This window comes from Ascaphus truei, chromosome 9 (assembly GCF_040206685.1).
Source record: "Ascaphus truei isolate aAscTru1 chromosome 9, aAscTru1.hap1, whole genome shotgun sequence".
Taxonomy (NCBI): domain Eukaryota; kingdom Metazoa; phylum Chordata; class Amphibia; order Anura; family Ascaphidae; genus Ascaphus; species Ascaphus truei.
This window is the reverse complement of record NC_134491.1, coordinates 8,882,037-8,897,903: the sequence shown is the minus strand read 5'-3', so window position 1 is coordinate 8,897,903 and position 15,867 is coordinate 8,882,037. Positions and strand designations below refer to the sequence as shown.

The following is a 15,867-nucleotide window of genomic DNA, read 5'->3' as shown; positions in this document are numbered from 1 at the left end:
TTACTGGCAGACGCTGTTACTCAAAGCAGAGCGGGCGCTCTGACATCACAGAAGGGCCCGCGGGACCACGCCGTCACGCTGCCTGACTGATCGGGAAACACAGTGAGGCCTGCAGAGGAACCTGTGTACTACTTGCGAGCAAAGGACAACCACTCCCCAGGATCCACTAAGCGTATTGACGCTATTTACAGGACATTGAGACTGTGGCAGAGTCATCAATTATCTGGCATTTCACCTACCTGTAGGTGGAAAGGAGAGTGAAGCTCTGGTGGTTCCTGGTTGCAGACGCTGGTAACTGCCACTCTGTGGCTCTGTGCTTGATTAATCTACCTTGATGTACGCATAACCTTGAAACACCTTATATATATATATATATATATATATATATATATATATAAACATAGTTTATTACATTTTTCACGATGAGTGTTGTGCGCTTTTTTTTTTGTTTTTTTTTTGTTACTAGATTCTAGGGTCTTGGGCTACTTTTTACACAGCAGCAGACGCTCATCTACATTGGTATATATTTATTTACCTTTTCCACATGGTGGGGTGTGTTTTTTTGATTTAAATTGACATCACAATTAACACTTTGTATTAAGTATATATTTTAGTGCGCACTTATTTATTTTTTCTATTTGTTGTGTGTGTGTCTGCTGTTTGGTGTGTGTTTGTGTGTGTCAATTTGCAGTATGCTTCAGTGTGTCTGTATGCTGTGTGTTTGTGTGTAAATGTGTCAGTTACAGTTTGCTCTGTCAGAGTGCTATTTGTGATTGTGTCTGTCAGTGTGCTGTGTGCGCGTCAGTGCAAGCAATTGAGATAACAATCTTTTTATTAGCTGTTTATTTATCTCAGCTGTTTGGAGGTTAGTTGCCCCTCCCCACTCCAAGTTAATAGGTCTTTTTCATATTGCTGGGTTTATACAGATCCAATGTGATCATTCTCCCTCCTAATATAGGTAGTGTTAGGACCTACAAATGTGGTCATGCCTTGATGTGGCTCGCAGGTTTATGTAACAGGTTTTCCCCCACCCTCTGGGAGATTTCACTATTACCTGCTGGCTCGCACAATACTGATGGTAGTGCGGATGAACAGGACAGGCTTTTTGGGGTTCTTTCTCACTTCTTAACTCGGTGCAGCGCCTCCATTCCCCGAAGGCCCCAGCAGAAGTGAGTGCAGTCCCTGCAGGAAAACTCTTTGGTACTCCCCCTGAATAACTGCACTCTCAGGCAGGAGTATATAATAAACAGAAATGGCTTTATCCTTCAACCCAGAACACAGCATACAACTGGACGGTCCCTGGACTCAACCCAGGAGGCTTGAGGCCCCAAGGGTCTATCCTCAGCGCCTCTCCAAATCCCTAGTGGAATAGAAGGCAGATATCCCACTCCCCTAAGGGAGGGGAAGGAAGGTGGGCAGAGCTCTGACTCCACACTTCCAAGAACTCAGCATAGAACTCTTAAATTTGGCTGGGCAGCCCCTTATGTACCCAGGAGGAGGGTCTTAGGTCAGAGCCCCTGATAGGGCAGAACACAGGCCTAGTCTCGCCCCCCTGTCACTCAAGGGAGCTGGTTACTGCAGGGGAAACCCCGGATTAACCGTAACACTTCCTGCACTGGTATCAGGGTTTATGTGTTAGGCAGGGCAGATTAGTAGCCAAGAGAATATATGGCTACATTTATAATGCTGTTGCCAAACCCCTTTTCAAGATAATATATAGGTATTTCATTTTTTTCATTTCATAGGTATATACATTTTTGTTGTATACATTTGGCCACACTGAGTAGCACTCCTTTTGACACTTATATATATTGTGTCGTATGTTTTGTGTTTTTTTTAGCTTCCTAGCATTCTGTGTGTTTATTAACAATCTTTTTATTAGAACATTTTTTAAATAGTTTGTCATTCTTTACACAATTGTTTATAGTTAACTGTATTAAAAGAAGAAGTTACTGTGCAGTATGCTGTACCCCAGTGTTTTTCAGCCACTTGTGGGGGGGGGGAGTTTATTATAGTGTGCGTGTAGGTGGTTACTCTAATTTGTGTATTGTAGGGGGGAATTGTGTGGGGGGGTTGGGGGGGAATTGTGTGTGTGTGTTTGTGGCCAGGGGGTGGAGGGGGAAATGAATGTGAGGAGGGGAGAATTAAGGGAGCTGGTTTGAGTGTGAAAGGGGGGGGGAGGTTACTGAGTGATAGCTGGGGGGGGGGGGAAGGAGAAGCGAGTGAGAGGAAAAAGGGGATAGTGAGGGAGGGAGTGTAAGAGAGGGGATAGAAATACATGAGGAGAGAGGGGTGAATAGAGGAGAGTGAGGAGGTGTAAAAGGGGGAGGGGGATCACAGGGCCGCCAACACGCAGGGGGAGGGGGGAAAATCTATGGAATATGTTCACTCAGAATAGGGCCCTGAAATTTTTTTTGCCAGGGACCTGCACATGTCTAGCTACGCCACTGAGTGCAGCATTACTTTGTTGCTTAAACAACTAATTTCTTGTGTATGTTGTGGAAGAACCAAAAACACCATAATAATTCATTAAAAATATTTGTCAAAGTACATACAGTAGGTCCCCCTCAAATGTAGTATAGATGTAAATGTAGAGTAATGATCCTCTAATGCTTTTTCATTAAATCAGGATTCACATTGAATGTACAGTATTCAAAGCAGGACAGAGGTGCATCTTTAGCTATAATAATTACTGGCTCTTTACCACCAATAAATACATTTGTAACAAACCTTATATGCCCAAATAAAAATGCCAACACTTATGGCAGTGTTTTTCAACCAGGATTCCTAGGAACTCTTGGGTTCCCAGGGAATTCCTAAAGGGTTCCCTGCAATTTCCTGGTCATTTGAAAATGGTATAAAATACAGAAGACTTCACAATGCATCTGATCACAGAGTTGCTATTACAGATGACTGGGGGTTCCTCAGAATTTCACTTGGGGTTCCTTAACCAAAAATAAGGCTGGAAACCGCTAACTGATGGTGACACCACGTGATCATACTATGTGCTTGATGTATAACAGTGCAGTCACAATTGCTACAATCCTGTCTTATGATGAATGCAAAAACTGGAAGTGAGACAATCTGATGTCTTCAAGTACAGTGATTTACCAAATAAATAGTCAACAATGGATTTCTTCCCAAGTTCTCTCCTCTAGTGGTATCATTTGTGTACACTAAGTCAGGGGCGCACAAACTTTATTTGCTGTGCCCCCCTGCCTGCTCTCCTCTGTCAGTGCGCCCACCTCCCTTACCTCGTGCGGCGTCATATGACGCCGCAGGGTCGTGTAACGTCAAGTCACGTGAACCACGGCGTCATTTGACGTTACGTTACCGTGGCCAGCGTGATGTCACATGACCCCGCGGCGTCATTTGACGCTGTGTTGCCATGGACACACGTCCTGAAGCCGGTAAGTAGAGGCTGCATGGTCCTCGCGCAGTCCCGCGGGATTTAATTTAAATGCCTTGGGGAAGAGTGTGGGACCTCTGCAACCACCCGCATCCCCCCCAAAAAATCTCGCACCCCCCCCCCCCCATTTGCGCACCGCTGCGCTACGTCATAGGGCACCGCAAAATGTAATTCACATAAATCCCAAAGTGATTCCTGCGGGAGAAACTCCCAAATCCTGGATATATGGAAGCGTTGCAACCTGCAAAATGCGAACTATATTACTGAATTCATCAGCGCACCCTCACCTTGTAATAACTTCATGAATATTGTGATCAAGTAAGGATGTTACCCACGTCAATGGCCATTATAACCTGTATTGATTTAATGGATTTTTTTCCAATAAAGATGCATATAAACGAATACCTGGGTTTTTTTTGCCAAGTCGTACATACCTGTCACTAGCCCTGAATTCATCTAATACAGGGGTGGCAAACTCCAGTCCTCAAGAGCCACCAACAGGTCAGGTTTTCAGGCTAACCCTGCTTCAGCACAGGTGGCGATTCCCTAATACCTGGCCTGTTGGTGGCCTTTCAGGACTGCAGTTGGCCACCCCTGATCTAATATATTCCTGTTTCCTAGTCTGTCCCAATCCATGGGTTTGGGACCTGTGCTTTTCCCCTCCCAACCCCCACTGCTGCTCAGCCCTCACACAGCTAACTGTTTGTTCTTCCCTAATGCGTCGCCTACATGTGATGAGGTCAGTGCGGTGCTGCGGCCACCCAGAGGGACTCACCGTCTGAGCGTTGCTCAGATGTTTCTGTCAAAACAGACAGACACACTGTAGCTACAAAGAAACCTGTAAATGACGATAGGGGGGGGGGGGGTGTGAATTCACATTGTAATGAAATGAAGAAAGAAGTAGCGTGTGCTATGCCAGTGTGAAGCTCCCGGGATGTGTTCTGTGCCATTAAAGCTTCACTCGGTAGATTGCTAAAGTAGCAGCAGAATTCAGAGAAATGCAGCAGGGAAGTGATTGCCAGGTGTCTTACGCAGTTAAAAAAATCAGAGTCATGTTCTGCAGTTGTACAGTATAGCAGGAAAAAGTGCCGTTCTACTGGCTAACAAAGGTGTGAAGAGTAATGGTGCAGTACACGTATTAAGAGCAGTGCTCTCTGCAGGTATAGCATAAAATAATAGAGGTGTAATGCTCTGCAGGTATCTAGCAGCACATTGGTTAAGAAATGTTCTACAGACGTATAGGAACAAATGAGTTAGGAGCAAAGCTGTGCACAATAGGTATATAGAAGCAAGACATTTAAGAGCAATGATCTGCAGTTGTATAACAGAGGATTAAAAGTGATTCTCTGCAGGTGCTTTTCAGCAAATAGCTTAGGAGCAATGATCTGATGTTGTTTTGCAGTGCAGAAATTAGGAGTAATACTCTGCAGGTGTCTAAATGCAAAGGTTGTAGCCCCCTCAATGTTGGGAGGAATCTGTGTTGCAGGCTTTGGCTGGCAGTGAAATTGTTAAAGCTGTGCAGGTATTTCTAAGCAAAATGTTACATTTCTTCCATGCCTTGTCCTCTGCAGAAGCCAAGTATTTATACCTCCCGCTGCCTTACAAGGGGAGATAAACAGAATATTTACCCAGCTCCCAGGAGCTGCAGCTATAATATGTAAATGTATTCACTCTCTGCACAAATATACTTTCGAGCCTCTGCTTAAACACCTCCAAGTCCTTAGTCAAACAGCCAGAATAATGCCTTCTGCAATATTAAAGAGTGACATCCACTGAGAGATCTTGCCAGAGAAGCTGTACCTTGTACCACCCCCACTAGAAACCAGCACGGCCAGTTCTCGCCAAATGCTCTTTCCTCTGTTTCATCTCTCGCTGCTTGTACATAGTCCGGAAAATACATAATGCTTCAACAGTCCCGCTTGGCAATATATGTTCCGGATGCAAAACAAAGTGACAAAACTCACCCATGTAATACCTTCTTTCCAGTTTCACAATCGAAGATGTTTAGCTTTCACCAAAGATAAAGTAGCATCTTGTGTTTATACAAAGCTATTGGATGTCATACAGATTTACCGTTTCACCTCCAAATCATTTATGCAGCAATGCCTGAAGTGGTATAAGCTTGTCCAAAACAAAAGAAAATTAGTCATAGTTTGTAAAGTGGGGCTGTACATATTGTGCTATAGGAAGATGTAACTGGGTGACATCACCCACTCACAGTCGGTTGTCTTTGCTCCCAGTAACTTGGGGCACTTGCTCTTGCACCCAGTAATTTAGTGGCATTACTCCTTGTACCCAGTAACTCTGTAGCATTCATCCGTGCATGTATTTGTACACAGACACTCACCCATGCACATAGTCAATAAGTGGAACATACCAAGTGCTAATACATGTAAAGAGACACACAAATGCACCCACTCAATCAGAAGCACATATGCATGCACTGTACTACCTGTCACTACCTTACCTAGGACTTAACATTTACCCTTGTCACTGTAACTACTCTCACTTTACTTTACACTTCTTTTATTCATTTTTTCACTTAACGATATCCTTCTCGCTGTCACTCACACATGCACACTGTAACTTAGTGGCAGATATCCAAGGACACATTCACAAACAGGCACCCGCTAATGCACACTCTCAGAGGCCATCACCAGTGCACCCACTCAATAAAAGGCACTCCCCTACAAATCTAGTAACGCAGTGGTACTCATTCACGCACTCACAAAACCCACTCACTCAGAGGTTCTCACACACTGTTTCATTTACCCATCTAACCCAGAAAAGCACCTGATTTGATACCATTTAGTGCAGTTCCCTTTGGGGCCTTGCTTCCCTTGAGACAATTGACCGTTCAACGGAAGGAGCAGGCTAAGGAGGATATTAGCAGCGTAGTCTTTCCATGAGTTGTCTCCTGTGTCGCTTAGTAAGTTTATTACTGCAAACAGTGCTCACAGTAGTAAGCAGAGTTATTACAGCCAGTTGCCAATCAACAACCAGCGGAAGAAGAATACATTTCTCCTACACACTGTTACAAAAGGTCATTTAGCTGTCATTTGGAAAACTATACAGGTAATTCTGACCATAACATTGTGATCATTAAATGGTAGTTGCTGTCCTACAATGCCTTACAGCTGCTTCAGATACACCTCACAAGTGATGATACCAAGTGCAAATATGCAATATACAGTATCAACAAAAACATTGAGGGCTTTATTTATTAAGTGCTGCTAAGCCATAAGACAGGGGTGGCCAACTCTAGTCCTCAAGTGACACCAATAAGTAAGGTTTTCAGGATTTCCCTTCTTTAGCACAGGTGGCTGTGGTGTTTCAATCACTCATTGACTGAGCCACTGTTTGAGTCACCTGTGCTGAAGCACGGATAGCCTAAAAACCTGACTTGTTGGTGGCCCTTGAGAACTAAAGTTGACCACCCCTGCCATAAGACATCTTACGGCACATTCACCGCTTAGGAAATATGGCCTGGAGTACGGAACATATGATTGGAATGACATTATAGGGACCTTGTTTTGTTAAAGACTTGTAGTATAAATCAACTTCCATCAATTTGCAATTTGTAATCACTTCTTTTTTAGTAGACACGAGATCCAGGGGGAGCATGGGGAAGAAACAAACAAATCTAAGTGCAGCAGAATGGTAATGGGTTAAATGTAAGTTTCCACAATCTTGGCTCTTTCAAAATGACTACTTACAAGATGTAAGAGTCATAAACAGCAAGGTTGACTACTAGTCAGTGGAGAGTAAGCGCAGTAGTGGTCATCAGGGTGGTTCTGGTACTCAAGAGGTTAAGTTCCACAATGCAAAAGAGAGAACAAGAACTGGCATAGCACAGATCAACCAAGATATAAAAAGTTTATCTAAATATAAGTAATCCACTCACAATATGAATGATAAAAACGGGCATGTCACGCTTCATAAGTGTAAGTGAGGATATCAGCAGCCAACTGGCTCACCATCCCGCAGCTCTCGGTACTCGTCTGTCTCTGCCTCTGCTCCAGTGAGTCGTCGCACGGCTCAGCGTCTGACGTCAGATCCGGCTTCCTCGGTATGGTGGGGGCTGACCTCCAATGACTCCTCTCCAGACAGCTCCGTGCAGAACACTCCCACTCTACGCGTTTCGCTACGTGAATCACGTCGGCTTCGTCAAAGAGCCAAGATTGTGGAAACTTACATTTAACCCATTACCATTCTGCTGCACTTAGATTGGTTTGTTTCTTCCCCATGCTCCCCCTGGATCTCGTGTCTACTATTGTAACCTTTGGGGACGAGTGAAGACTACCCCTCCCAGTGGGTCAGAGCAGGGGGTGGAACTGTATACACGTGAATTTATTTATTCTTGTTTTTCACTTATTTAAGTGTATATTGGTTCACATTTAGTGTTCAACCCTTTTATCGGTTTGCGCCTGTTTTTCACTTTATCACTATACCATACTTCTTTTTTATACATAGAATAGCAGGTCATTAAAAAAATATACATTTGTCATTTTCATGGGTAACACGTAAGATTCAGTCTTCATTATCGTCCTTTCCACCAGTACTAGCAATCTGCCTTTATACATTGTAACCCCTATTCAATATGCTGAGACGCTTCTTCCCTGTGCTGGAGAAATGGTCCGCTCCATTCCAGTGCATGGGACTCCAATCTGCTCCCACACAGAGAAGCGGTTTAACAGCATATTGAATAAGTAGAAGAAGCATCTGGAAAGGAGGGCAGGATATAGGCAATGATACCTTCATATAAGGTTTTCAGTGTCATGTATTGGGCAACTCTGAGTGCACTATATACCCTACGAGGGTTATTCATTAAACTGTGATTGTGCTGATCGGGGAACTCTCACATTGAAATGCCCATTTAAGTCAATGGGAGTTTCCGTACAATACTACCTCAATCAGCACTATTGAAGTTTAATGAAGAAGAGTCCCCTGTATCTACAGAATTCTGAAGTAATTTAGAGCAGGAATATATAGGGATATAGAGTGTGAGTCAGAATAATCTGTATTTCTGTATTGAAGAACAAATTAATCTTTAAGGGGGTTTGCTGATACCTACAATCTTCCCCTTAGTTCAGTGTTAACTGCCTCAATGGGAGGACATTTCTGAAGAGATTAATGCATGGTGCAGAGACTTAATTTGGTCCTAGGGTTCATACTTAAATGGTGGAAAATTCCAAGGTAATCTTATGTGCCCTGCTTCATTCTTTACATTTAGGTTCGTTCTCTGTAAAAGAAGAACAAGATCTCTGCTTGGATCCTGGCCCTTGGCCCATTTCTCAGTCCCAGGAGCAGACGAAACCCACAGGCATTGATCTCAAGAGCATGCCCAAACCCAGTCCAAGGATCTTCTCTGGGTCCAAAATGGCACATCAGGTTCCAAGTGAATGCCAGAGCTCAGCTGAGAAATCAAGGCAAGTATCTGTTTTAGAGCATTGGTGGTGTTATGAGTATAAGACACAGTAGAGAAGGTGTTCTGTGGCTGTGTGCTTTCAGCAAATCCATTGTATGTAGGTAAGTGGAACTACACCTTTAATATGGGAATGATAAGCAAAAGGCAGAGACAGAGCATGATCTCTATGATAATGTAGTGCTAGGTAGAAGACCGGCACAGTAAGGGGTTACTGTGATAAGTGAGTGTTATGGAATAAAAATCGCTGTGATTGTAGAGTGATACATTTACTATAGGTCGGTGGCATAAAGCTAGATCACTGTGATAAATGAATGAGAGCAAGATGGGTCACTGCTATAGATCAAGGACAGTAAAAAAAGAGAGGTCATTGTTAGAGGGGGACCGTTAAAAAGTGAGCGAATGCAAGACAGGTTAATAAGGGGAACTGATCTGGAATGGGGTAGTGGTAGAGTAAGAATTCCCAATAATGTAGTGATAGGTACTGGTTAGTGATGTTGTGCAGGGTTCCTATGCTATGTGAGCAGTATGAATAGGACAATGACAGAGTGAGGAATATAAGAAGTCCCTCCCATTCTGTCTGTCCTTTACCTATCTACCTTACTATAGAAATTCCTGCCCTAACAATTACAGATTGATAAATCCCAGTATTAAGGTTGTGATACTCCCAGACGATTGATTTATCCAGTGATACTTTTGAAGGTGCAGTCCATGTAGGAACAAAGTGAACTAATTACAGTAAAGTGGTTAAAGGGTTACATACTGGTCATACTAGAGACTGGAGAAGGGGTGTTGTGGTACTGTATGTCTTGTTTCTTCTATGCATCCCCTTTCTGTTCAGCTGACTAGGATAAGGTCAGAAGTATGGAAGGGTGCTTGACATACAGTAGAAAAGTAGAATGTGATGGCAGCATAAGCGCCTGTTAGCCGACATAGTCCTTTTTCCTTTGCTTTGTAAAAGCTCAGATCCTTCAGTTCATTTCATATATAGGAAAGCCGTATGTCTATTCCAAGCATTATTTTATTCCCTTACTTTATTAGCCCCAACCACCTCTGCAGGGAGGCTATTCCCTGAGCCAGCCACCCTTTGTGTGAAGAAGTACTTCCTCACATTTGCCCCTGAGCCTCTCGCCCTCCAGCTTCAGGGCATGCCACCTTGAGGGGGCGCAGGATTATTTAGGGGGGGCGCAGGCGACTTGCCGGCAGATGCTGTGCGCGGGCGGTTGAACAAGCTCCGTGCTGTTTCTCTGCTTGTTGCGGGGCCTTGCTGTGGGGGCGGGGCCTTGCTGTGGGGGCAGGGCCTTGCTGTGGGGGCAGGGCCTTGCTGTTTCTCTGCTCTCTGCGGGGCCTTCCATGCACACAGACAGCCCCTCCTCCTCCTCCTGTCTGTTTCCACCACACGGGGGACTGGAGCATGCAGAGTACTACCCACCCAGGTAAAAGTGTGTGAGTGTCTGCAGTAGTGTGTGAGAGTGTGTGCGCAACAGTGTGTGAGTGTCTGCAGCAATGTGTGTGAGTGTGCAGCAATGTGTGTGAGTGTGCAGCAAGGTGTGTGAGTGTGCAGCAAGGTGTGTGAGTGTGCAGCAAGGTGTGTGAGTGTGCAGCAAGGTGTGTGAGTGCAGCAATGTGTGTGAGTGTGCAGCAATGTGTGAGTGTCTGCAGCAGTGTGTGTGAGTGTGAGTGTCTGCAGCAGTGTGTGTGAGTGTGAGTGTCTGCAGAAGTGTGTGTGAGTGTCTGCAGCAGTGCTTGAGTGTGAGTGTCTGCAGCAGTGCGTGAGTGTGAATGTCTGCAGTAGTGCGTGAGAGTGTGAGTGTCTGCAGCAGTGTATGTGAGTGGCTGCAGAAGTGTGTGTGAGTGTCTGCAGCAGTGCTTGAGTGTGAGTGTCTGCAGCAGTGCGTGAGTGTGAATGTCTGCTGTAGTGCGTGAGAGTGTCTGCAGCAGTGCGTGTGTGTCTGCAGCAGTGCGTGAGTGTGTGTCTGCAGCAGTGCATGAGTGTGAGTGTCTGCAGCAGTGCATGAGTGTGAGTGTCTGCAGCAGTGCATGAGTGTGAGTGTCTGCAGCAGTGCGTGAGTGTGAGTGTCTGCAGCAGTGCATTAGTGTGAGTGTCTGCAGCAGTGCGTGAGTGTGTGTCTGCAGAAGTGCGTGAGAGTGAGTGTCTGCAGCAATGCGTGAGAGTGTGAGTGTCTGCAGCAGTGCGTGAGAGTGTGAGTGTCTGCAGCAGTGCGTGAGAGTGAGTGTCTGCAGCAGTGCGTGAGAGTGAGTGTTTGCAGTAGTGCACGAGAGTGTCTGCAGAGTGTGCGCGCAGTAATTGAGTATGCGTGCTGTGTCTGTATGAGTTGTGATTGAATGCAGCGATGCGCAAACTGGTGAATGCGCCCCGGGGGGGTGGGGGGGGCAAGCGTCGAAACCTGGTGTGTGCGTGCCAACAGATGCTGGAGGGCAAAAAAGCTATGCGCGGGCGGGCAGCCGTAGAAGCTGTGCGCGGGCAACCAAACAGGATAGTGCAGGTGGTGGCCACGTGATGGCGTGTGTGCATGCACGGGGGATTCGGAGGTACGGGGGAGGAGCACGCCCCAGCGCTGTGATGTCAAACGCCCCTCCTTCCGGTGTCTGCCCTGCATTAGCGCTGTGTTCCTGCTCTCCTCCGCTGGCAGCCTGCTTCACTGCGATCCTCTGCAAGTGAGAGGGTCGGCTGCCACTGTATCAATCGTACTATGAATGTACAGAAATAATGAAAAAAAATGTGAAAACACAACATTGAAAACGGAAAAAAATAAATAATACTGTTTTTCATGTGATTTTGATGGCATCAGGCAGGGGGGGGGGCCCAAAAAATTTCATGGATGAAAAGGTGGGCTCGGCATAAAAAGTTTGCTCACCCCTGATAATACTACAAGACCTTTTTTTTTTTAAACACATGTAGGATATTTCATGAATTGATCCTTTAGGAGAGGGGAGCGCAAACTTTTGCTGCTGTGCCCCCCTGTCTTGGCTGCCCCGATTCTCGCGCCCCCTCTCTGTCTTGGAGCTGCGTCAAATGACGCTGCGGGGTTATGTGATGTCACATCACATGATCCCGCGTTGCCATGGTGACACGCCTGAAGAAATCTCCCACCCCTCCTGGGGGGGGGAGGGGCCAGTTTGCGCACCCCTGCTTTAAGACACCATAACAACATTGTTTTTGCTATATTTTAAATTAAATATTCAAATGATCAAAAGGGAATAATAATACAATGTTATATTGATATGTGACATGTAAGGATATATCATGGCAAGATGTTACTTTGTTCCCACCGGAGACTGCACCTTCCATACATGAGTGGTAGATAAAGGATAGTTACTGGTGATAATGCCGAGTACAGGAAGGGATGAACTCAGGACGTTGACTTGTTGAAAAGGATGTTCTGCAGACCCTTTCAGCTCCGTAGGGGTTAATACAGACATTGTGATTGCAGTTACAGGGTGAAACATTCTTCTAGTTAAACAGAGATTGGCTGCTGATGTGAGGGTTACAGGACAGAACAACTCTGAGACCAGTGAATGCAAAGAAAGTTATCTCTTTTTACCACCCTGAGCTAATGAGACAATTGGCAGGTCCCCGGGCTGCCTACTTAATATGTAAAGCAAGCGTTCTGTACATGACAGCACATGGCTGCTGGGGATAAGTAGGAGACAGCTGTGCTGTGATTGGCTCAAACTGAATAAATCTTTTTTTGGTCCTCACCCAGCGACAGGCCAGGTTCACCCGGCAACTCTGACCGCCAGACCCCTTGCACCCTGAAAGGGGGGGAGCACAGACTGGCAGCACTGGCACAGGAGTTGGATCATCTGAGGCAAAGAAATAGTAAGGTACAGGTCACAGTTATCACATGTCACTCTCCCAGCACTGCTTCCGATGCTGCACTTGTTTATTTAATGTTATAAAAAAGGAGAAACAATTGATGCTTTGTGCTTTTCTCTCTGCAATTTCCCTCCTTGGAACACCCCCACCCCCAAAGTTAATTCATCCTAAGGGATTACTTAAAATGGGAATTCTTCCCCCCTCCTTGGATACTGTCATTGTCACAGACAGATATACACAAATGCTTCAAACACAAAGCAACAAGGTCCACTGTCGGACTGGGATATCAGAGGCCCACAGGGGGGAACTGTTTGTAGGGGCCCATAGCAGACATAACCTTTATAAAAGGGCTGCACTCACGCATACATACAGTGGCTCAGACATGCATTCACTTGTTCTTGCATACATATCCCCATGCCTGCAGGCAGGTTTCTAGCAGAGTGAGAGGGACGGCCACTTATCGAGCAGAGGAGTGTGTCTTGAAGGGGCCAGGCCTATTTTGTGAGGAGGGGGAGCCCAGCAGAGTGAGTAGGGCCTAGCTGGCCAACCTGGGTAGTTGGGGCCCAAATACTGGTGTTGGCCAGGCCTCACCCCTACCCCTCTCCTATACTGACTCTCCTGGCTCATATACCCGGCATATAGTCATCTATGCGAACACTTATACGGAAATACATCTCTTCGTATTCATTAAACTGTTCTCATATGTCCAACCCATGAGAAAATACCGGTTTAGGTCGCAATTTGGTTTCAGCTGTGCAAATCGTGCGGTATTCAAATGAAACATTACAATATTGCATTGGTGTACAAGGGATAAACCTTTTAAAGCAGCCGCTAAAGCTGCTGTTTAAAAAAAAAAATTATATTCAATATGTGCATCAATACAATCTACACACTGACAAGTGATTAGCTCAGTTGCCGATTGATCTGTTCTCCTGTGATCGATCTGCGAAGATTCACTAAATACCTGTCAGTGCAGCAGAAGAGTACCCAAGATGCAAAGTTCTGTGGGGAGGTTCATGTGACCAGGCAGTCACTAGATACAATTGGTGCACTGCAGGGCTCAAAAAGGGGTGTGCCAGAGCCTGTTTCAAAGAGGAAGAGGATGTGACTTTGTATTTTTTAAATGCTACAAGTATTTTCTCATAGTACAGAACTGATTAATTTAAAAAAATAAAACACACATGTAGGTTATTGCTTAGAAGGCAGCTTTAACACTTAGCTACTGTACACCTCCCCTGAAATTAGCCCTAAACAACAGGCACCTTCTGGCCCCGCACAGACCTTTCCTCACTGCTACTTTGTAAAACATCAGGTGAATACGTCAGGAGAGAATGTTTGTGCGGTTCCAGAAAAATCAGAAGTCTGAGTGTAATACTGCCGTCAGTGTTATGAATAACATCACCAACCAAGGATGGCTAATTACTGACCCCTGTGACAAAATACAGATATCACAATTATTTTATTTCTGATTCCTATTTGTATAAATACAAAGTATTTTTAAAAGTAAGCTACACTCCAATTAAGAAAAACTGTAATTTCAATGTTGTTATGTAAGGTAATGTGTGCTTAATGTTTCAAGAAAGGTCTAAATATTAACACAATAATCAAAATAAATACATTATACCACGTATTATACAGTAGTCCACCTGGTCTACTTTTGTCATGCACAATATAGTTATTTAAGTAAATTTCTGTGCCTCCTTACCTTATTTGGATAATTTAGTAACATTGTATCTTTCTATCCTCTATGGCAGGGGAGTGTAACTTTTCCTGCTGCGCCCCCCCCCCCCCCGCCCCCCTGTCTGCCTGCTCCGGAGCTCGCGCCCCCGCCCTCCTACCTGGCAGCCGTGTCAAATGACGCTCCAGGGTCACGTGACTTCAGGTCACGTGACCCGCAGCGTTATTTGCCGCCTGTGACGTCACGTCACATGACCCCGCTGCGTCATTTGATGCCGCGTTACCATGGAGACGCGTCACAGCGTCTGTATCCCGGTAAGTTTTATTGTTGCAGAGGCCTCAGGCGATTCCCTGGCATTTCAGTTAAATGCCTGGGGAAGAGCGTGGTACTTCTGCAACCGCCTGCGCCCCCTAGACAAATCTCCCACCCCCCAGTTTGCGCAGCCCTGCTCTATGGGGAGCTGAAGGTTATGTGAAATTACACTGATAGAGCTTCCTGTACTAAAAACAACGTCTAGGATAAGGGAACTGCTGCACACCTATATAAAGCAAATATATTAAATACAAATTCCGGTGCTCCTGGTGATTCTCTGTGTGGTAATCCAATCATCACTGGAAAAGGTGGAAAGAACAGGGCACTGCGAATTTTAGAATGCAAATGTTTTGCCAATAGCTACGACGTGACGTTTCGGCCTCACATGGCCTTTATCAAAAGCAAATGGCCTATAATAAGGGATGATGTCTATGAAGAGAATGCTGAAAATGTAGAGACCTTGTGGATAGAAATTAGCAGTGGAGGTAAAAGTATAAAGAAAATGTTTGGAGGGATATGCTATAAACCACCAAATATCTGTGAGATTGAGGAAGCTAAAATACTTTTGCAAATGGAGAAGGCATCAAAACTGGGTCATGTTTGTATAATGGGTGATTTTAATTATCCAGATATTGACTGGGGCAATGAGATTAGCATTACAACAAAAAGAAATAAGTCAAAACCAATGTGGCGAAATAAACAGTTAGGGGAGGAAATGGACAAGAAGACGCCTTCGCGTTTAGATTCTTTAAGTCAGAAGGGACGGAGACATCGTATCAGAATTATAAGCAATGTAACAAAAATTGCAAAAGGGCAATCAAATTAGCAAAAATGGATAATGAAAAAAGGATTGCAATAGAAAGTAAGGTCAACCCTAAAAAGTTCTTTAAGTACCTTAATAACAAAAAAATGAGAAAAGAAAATATAGGACCCTTTCAGTGTGAGATGGGTAGGCAGATTATTGGAGATAAGGAAAAAGCAGAGGTATTAAACAAATTCTTTGCCTCTGTGTTTACCAGGGAAGAATCAATTTCAATAATAGTGCCGCAGGAGGAAGCCACAACCTCCATATTAATGAACAATTGGTTAACTAAGGAAGAAGTTCATAAGCGGCTTGAAAAAATTAAGTAAATAAGGCACCTGGCCCCGATGGCATACATCCAAGAGTTCTCAAGGAGTTAAGCTTAGTAATAGCTAAACCA

General features: G+C 44.8%; 1 protein-coding gene across 10 annotated transcripts in view; it reads left to right on the top strand.

Annotated features, from left to right (window-relative positions):
* The window catches only part of MIPOL1 (mirror-image polydactyly 1), a 434,635-nt gene that overhangs the window by 125,933 nt on the left and 292,835 nt on the right, over positions 1-15,867 (top strand). For all 10 annotated transcript variants that reach the window (XM_075613311.1, XM_075613313.1, XM_075613312.1 and 7 more), the window contains 2 exons: positions 8,643-8,838; positions 12,563-12,683. In XM_075613311.1, the coding sequence (XP_075469426.1) occupies positions 8,750-8,838; positions 12,563-12,683 (210 nt within the window). In that variant the 5' untranslated portion in view covers positions 8,643-8,749. The remainder of the gene's footprint in view (positions 1-8,642; positions 8,839-12,562; positions 12,684-15,867) is intronic.